The sequence below is a fragment of the Lepidochelys kempii genome, chromosome 1 (genome assembly GCF_965140265.1).
Source record: "Lepidochelys kempii isolate rLepKem1 chromosome 1, rLepKem1.hap2, whole genome shotgun sequence".
Classification (NCBI taxonomy): domain Eukaryota; kingdom Metazoa; phylum Chordata; order Testudines; family Cheloniidae; genus Lepidochelys; species Lepidochelys kempii.
In genome coordinates this window covers 10,725,929-10,732,879 of record NC_133256.1, presented here as the reverse complement: position 1 = coordinate 10,732,879, position 6,951 = coordinate 10,725,929, and the positions used below count along the sequence as shown (strand labels likewise).

Below are 6,951 nucleotides of genomic sequence, written 5' to 3'. Positions count from 1 at the left end.
AAATTAAAAATTGTCATGTGATGAAACCTCCAGGAATCCCTCCAACCACCCCTGGCAACCCTGGGTGGAGGAAAGGGTGGGGAAAGGAGCGGGGTGGAGCTGGTGGGGGGATGGGGGCCCTGGGGCTGCAGTGTCTCTCTGAGGGGGCTCCCAAACCATGCTGGGCCGCTGCCCCAGGAGCTCGGGGGGGTGGGGTGGGGTGCGCCGAGGCCTGCTGTGGGTGAGGGCGGCGTCTCTTACCCCCTCCCCTAAACACAGGCCCCGGGGGGGGGGGAGGGACGTGTAGTCCGGAAGTGGTGTCCGGGTGAAAAGAACTACAACTCCCACACTGCCCCGCGCGGCGGCGTCCATAGCAACGGGCGAGCGGGGCCGAGCGGGCCGGGCGCCATGGGGCAGGATTACTACGCGGTGCTGGAGCTCCGCCGCAGCGCCAGGGACGCCGACATCAAACAGGCGTGAGCGGGGCTCCGGGGGGGGGGGGTGCGCCCCGCCGGGTCACGGGGGCCCCGGCCCGGCCGCGGCTCCCCCGGGGGCCCGTCGGCCTCGGGGGGTGCCTAACTCCCTTAGAAACCCATGGGAGCTCGATGCCCACAGACCTTGTAGGCTCTGCGCCTCGCGCGGGGCGGCGAGAGTGCGGGCGCGCCCTCCGCTCCCTCTGACCGTCCCGCGCTTTGGGGGGCAGGCCGCAGAGCCATGCACCGAGGACTGGTGGCGCCCTGGAGGCGAACCAATTTACCTGAGCATGAGCTTTCCTGAGCGACAGCTCGCTTCAGCGGATGCGTGCCGTGGAAACTGCCGTGGGGAGATGTATATACACGGAGAACATGCCGCCATGGGCGTGACCATACACCCTGTAACCAGAGTGGTCCGGTCCGGTGAGCCGTTACCAGCTGTGTTTAGGTGCTACTGATTTCCTCAGCCACAGCAGGGCAGACACCCAGCCTTGGAACCAGACCTTGCAGTGTGCAAGAGAGGAACTCGGGAGGGCAGGGTCGGGCCCCAATCCCACGCATCCATTCCGCTGGTGTTTTGGGATCTTAAACGTCTGACAAATGCACTTAGTTGAAAAGCGCTTCAGATTGCATGTCAGAACAGGATCTAACTGCGCCCACCGTGGGGCTGGGCCTCCCTGGCTTCTCTTTTGCAGCTACCGGAAACTAGCCTTGAAGAACCATCCTTTAAAAAATAAAGAACCTTGGGCGCTGGATAAATTCAGGCAGCTCGCAGAAGCCTATGAAGTGTTAAGTGATCGTAAGTAGGAACACGTTTCTCTTCCCACTGATAAACTGTGCAGTTCAGGGATAAGGTCTGGAAAGTCATATTCAAGTACAGAGTGTACTTTCTGCAGGGGGATTTCATTAGGCACATCATATCATCTGCTTTGCTGCCATGCTGGTTAGCTGGTGTATCCTCTGTCTGGCTATTAACATCAGTTATTTAATTACAAAAGGAGTATTTGTGGCACCTTCGAGACTAACCAATTTATTTGAGCATAAGCATTCGTGAGCTACAGCTCACTTCATCGGATGCATCCGATGAAGTGAGCTGTAGCTCACGAAAGCTTATGCTCAAATAAATTGGTTAGTCTTGAAGGTGCCACACGTACTCCTTTTCTTTTTGCGGATACAGGCTAACACGGCTGCTACTCTGAAACCAGTTACTTAATTGTTTATCTATTGCATGCAGCACTGATCCCTGCTCCTGCAGTCTGATCCAGGCTGGTGAAGGTCTGTGTGTGTTTGGAGCCCCACTGACATCGCTAGCATGGGTGTAAGGGTCACGGTGACCTGTGCCAGTCAGATTGCAGGAGCAGGGAGCCAATGCAATGCTGCGGCCAAGAAAACTAGCCTGATCCTTGGATATATAAGCAGGGGAATATTAAGTAGAAGCAGGGAGGTTATATTACCTCTGTTTACAGCATTGGAGAGACCATTCCTGAAAAACCACCTCCAGTTCTGGTGTTCACGCTTCAAAAAGCATGTTGAAAAATTGGAGAGAGTGCAGAAAAGAACTATAAGAACAATTCAAGGTCTGAAAAATATGCCTTACGGTGAGAGTAAATATATTTTAATCGGTTTAGATTTATCAAAGAGAGGGTTAAGAGGTGACTTGATCATGGTGTATAATAGTGTCTCTCAACCTTTCCAGACTACTGTACCCCTTTCAAGAGTCTGATTTGTCTTGCGTACCCCAAGTTTCACCTCACTTAACAACCACTTGCTTAGTATAGTACTCAACATCAGACATAAAAATACAGAAGTGTCACAGCACACTATTACTGAAAAATTGCCGACTTTCTAATTTTTACCATATAATTATAAAATAAACCAATTGGAATATAAATATTGTACTTACATTTCAGTGTATAGTATATAGAGCAGTATAAACATGTCATTGTCTGTATGAAATTTTAGTTTGTACTGAGTTCGCTCTGCTTTTTATGTACCCTGTGGTAAAACTAGACAAACATCTAGATGAGTTGATGTACCCCTTGGAATACCTCTGCGTACCCCAGGGGGACGTGTACCCCTGGTTGAGAACCACTGATCTATAAGTACTTACATGTAAAGAAAATATTTCTCTTTAATATAGCATAAGATTCTTAGATTATAAAAACCAGATGGGATCACTGTGATCGTCTAGTCAGATCCTCTGTAGAACACAAGTCCTTGGACTCCTTTGAATTAATTCCTGTTTGAATTGGACATAGGTTTCAGAACAACACCCAATCTGGATTTAAAAATTTACAATGAAGGAGAATCCACCACAATGCACAGGCACAAGAAAATATAATGGCTGAAAGTTGTTGTTCTCTTTCTCTCTGCTTTTGTTGGCAGATTGCACCTATAGACATCTAAATCTGACCTTCCATGACCCCGCCCCCCCCCATATTGCTTGTGGGTTGCTGTATGTTTGTAATCTCTCTGGGGTCTCTCTAGACTGTAAAGACTGGAGATAGAGAAGATCGTAGTCTTTGTGGGAATATAGGCCCACATCAGGCCTAAGCAAACTATGGTGTTAAATTGAGTTTGGATTTTAGCATGAGTGATAGGCCCGAAGCATGTAAAAGGATGGGTTGAAGAGAAACAAAAATTGTTTGTGTTAAACTTGTGGTAACTCTTAAATATCAGTGTCTTCTTATGTAAAGTTTGGGTTGAGATCACAGAAATAAAGACAACTTGGATAATTGGGTACCAGGTGATGTATATATTTGGTTTGTTTAGTTTATTATTTAAAAATTGTGTAGTTTAGTAGTTAGAAACAAATATGGCCCAATGAGATAAGAAGAAAACCTTGAAGAAAGAGGCCCAGTCATTAATCTTGTCTTGACTGGGGCAGAAGACATTGTTCAGCCCTAGCTGCTTTATCTGTCCTTAGCTCAGGTCCCACACTACCTGTTTATTACAGTGTACAAAAAAGCAAAGTTTTCGAGGGGTTCTTTGTCAGAGCTTTTCCTCTGGAGTCACGCTATGATGGCAAGGTACCTCCCAGGTACTTGATCTTATTGTGAGCATTTTGACCAGCGCTTGTAACTATTGGCATTGGGATATAGAATATAGGCATATATATCCTTGAGTTTGTATTTTGGATGTAATTAACACCAGGTGGCTTTTGGGACTAATAAAGGAATCCTTGTGTGGAAACTGAGTCGTGGGTAACCTTAATGAGCTTATTAGGAAAATGATTTGTAACAGTCTTCTCTGTGGTTTCCATTCTGTGTATTGGATGACTGGCTGGGTAGGGACAGGAGGGGATCAGCCACCTTCCCCTGGATCACTCAGTGTATCACCCTCCCCAGCTGGAAGGGTGAGCCTTTGAGATTGCTTCTAAGTATGAGACTCCTATAGATAGTTGCTACCAGACTGATGCAGTAGCATCCTTTCTGCTACTTCAGATTTTCTTATGGCAAGGAGAATGCTTAATGACAGCTTTGGGTGACACATCCCAGGATCAAGCAAAGACTTGGGTTTAGAACTATATACTTTCATCTGACACACAAATGATCAAAGCATATGCACATCTACTGATGCCTCTTTCTCCCTTAGCTGTGAAGAGGGGCATCTATGATAAATTTGGAGAAGAGGGTCTCAAAGGTGGGATCCCCCTGGAATTTGGGAGTGAAAATCCCTGGTCTGTTGGCTATGTGTTTCACGGCAATGCTGATAAAGTCTTCAAGGAGTTCTTTGGAGGCGATAATCCCTTTGCTGGTAGGTATAATTCCTTCCTGTGATGCTTCTTGTTTTGTTTTTATGGTGATTGCCCCAAGCATAGTCTCTTCAACAGAACCAGCCCTGTGGTTGGCAGGAAGTAGGTTAAAGTTTTGTACAGTCACCTGAAAACCAGACCCTGCCTTTGTGCCTTTGCCACCATTAGCCCTCGGAACCCCAGTTTGAGGGTTGTTTCTCCTGCAATTGGCTTTGGTTTACCTGACCTGTCACCCCACCCCATGTCTCCATGGGAGCATTGCTGGGCAGTGCTTTAAACCACACACATGGGACAGAACAGTCGCTCCAGGCTGGGCTTGTAGTGTCTTCCCCTGAGCCCGTCACTTTCTCCTCTTGAAAATCCCCTGGCTCAAATAATGGCAACTGCACCAGAACCTGGAGACCCAAAGAGCAGGCAGCCTTCACTGAGATTTTAATGCCATGCTGCAGTCAGCCACTAGGTGGTGGTGAAGAGTGATACAACCTGCCTCGTTTATTTCTCCAGAGACTGGGACCATCAGCACTGAGACATTCCTAGCACCAGGTTACTCTGGACCCATGTCCCTGGATATCTGGGAGCACATTGTGCTCTGAGTGGAGCTCAGGACACTCACAAAATCTGATTGAAAGGTTTCTTCCCAATCTGGGCGCTCGGTGAAGTTTTCAAACTAATTAAAGGCTTAATATTGTAAGTCTGCAGGAGTGAATTTACATTCTGTTTGGGGAGATCACAGGATCAGGTCCCAAAGAACTTGCAACAAACTACCATGTTGGAAACAAGAAGGGTGGTCTTAGGGGCACGGCACATGTCTGGCAGTCAGGTGACCTAGGCTCTATTCCCTAGTCTGCCACTGACTCACTTGGCAGCCTTGGACAAGTTACTTAACTTCTTTATGGCTCAGTTTCTCTGTCTGTAAAATGGGGTTAATAATTATTAGTGTGCCACCTCATAGCAGGGTTGGGAGGCTTACTTCATAAATGTCTTCGGTCCTTGGATGGAAGGCACCAGAGGAGAGCAAAGTCCAATTATTGATTTTAGAGTTTGGGAGGTAGAATGGAAACTTTTTACGTTTATGTTGGTTTAAAAAAGGGGGAGTAAAAAACTCCTTCAAACAAAGATAGTGACAAGAACTTCAGGGATTCCTGGAGGAAAGCAGGAATTCCTTTAGCATGGTAATAAACATGTAATAAATAAATAATAATTCATGCTTTTCATGGTCAGAACATTTTGCAAACATTCACAAAGTTATCCCAGCTGGTAGAGTGGTGAGATCACTCCCATTTTACAAATGGGGAAACTGAGGCACAAGGAGGCCTTTTTGGAAATTGCCAAAAGCTGTCAGTGTCTTGGAATGTCTCACTTGCTGGGTGGCTGATGTGAGCCATCTTGATCCTGATTTTCAGAGGCACCGAGCACCCACAACAGCAGTTGAAATCAACAAGAACTGGGCAGGGGGAAGGTTTGTGAGTGCCCATGTTCAGCCCAGCATGTCTCAAGCTGGGCATTGAAAAACTGACACACTTCTGACCTGAGTGACTTGCCAAGGGCAGAGAGGGGAGTCAGTGTCAGAGCTGGGACTAGAACTAGGAATGCCTGGCTCCCAGACCTGTGCTCAGGCCACTAGTTCATGCCACTCTCAGCTGATGGTGTGATTGCATCTAACCTTTTTCTGGGTCATTGAACATAAGAATGGCAATACTGAGTCAGACCAGTGGTCCATTTAGCCCAGTATCCTGTCGTCCGACAGTGGCCAATGCCAGAGCTTCCAAGGGAATGAATAGAACAGGGCAATCATCAAGACACCATTCCCTGTCATGCAGTCCCAGCCTCGGGCAGTCAGAGGCTTAGGGATACCCAGAGCATGGGGTTGCATCTGTGACCATCTTGGCTAATAGACACTGATGGACTTATCCTCCAAGAACTTCTCTAATTCTTTTTTGAACCCAGTTATAGTCTTGGCCTTCACAACATCCTCTGGCAAAGAGTTCTATAGGTTGACTGTGCGTTGTGTGAAGAAATACTTCCTTTAGTTTGTTTTAAACCTGCTGCCTATTAATTTCATTGGGTGACCCATGGTTCTGGTGTTATGAGAAGGGGTAAATAACACTTCCTTATTCACTTTCTCTACACCAGTCATGATTTTATAGACCTCTATCATATTCCCCTTTAATCATCTCTTTTCCAAGCTGACCAGTCCCAGCCTGTTTAATCTGTCCTTGTATAAAAGCTGTTCCGTACCCCTAATCATTTTTGTTGCCCTTCTCTGTCCCTTTTCCTTTTCGAATATATCTTTTTTGAGATGGGGCGACCAGAACTGCATGCAGAAGTCAAGATGTGGACGCACCATGGATTTATATAGTGTCATTACGATATTTACTGTTTTATTATCTATCCCTTTCCTAATTGATCCGAATGTTCTGTTCGTTCTTTTGACTGCTGCTGCACATTGAGTGGACGTTGTCAAAGAGCTATGCCTGATGACCCCTAGAGCTCTCTCTTGAGCGGTAACAGCTAATTTAGACCCCATCATTTTATATGCACAGCTGGGATTCTGTTTTTTGATATGCACAGAGTTCTTTGCCCCAGATGGATCTGAGGTGAACATGGCATTCGGGGGGCTGCGGGGAAAAGGGGTGGCGAAGCAGGACCCGCCAATTGAGCGAGATCTCTACCTGTCACTGGAGGACCTGTTCTACGGATGCACCAAGAAAATTAAGATTTCTCGCAGGGTAAGGAAAGAAGGGG

At 47.0% G+C, this 6,951-nt stretch overlaps 1 protein-coding gene across 4 annotated transcripts in view; it reads left to right on the top strand.

The window, feature by feature from the left end:
* Positions 1 to 348: 348 nt before the first annotated feature.
* DNAJB13 (DnaJ heat shock protein family (Hsp40) member B13) overlaps positions 349 to 6,951 on the top strand; it is a 33,913-nt gene continuing 27,310 nt past the window's right edge. For all 4 annotated transcript variants that reach the window (XR_012157618.1, XR_012157617.1, XM_073334506.1 and 1 more), the window contains exons 1-4: positions 349 to 455; positions 1,148 to 1,251; positions 4,047 to 4,208; positions 6,778 to 6,935. Coding sequence is in view for 2 of the 4 variants with exons in the window: in XM_073334506.1 (XP_073190607.1) it covers positions 388 to 455; positions 1,148 to 1,251; positions 4,047 to 4,208; positions 6,778 to 6,935 (492 nt within the window). In the remaining 2 variants the exon portion in view is untranslated. The remainder of the gene's footprint in view (positions 456 to 1,147; positions 1,252 to 4,046; positions 4,209 to 6,777; positions 6,936 to 6,951) is intronic.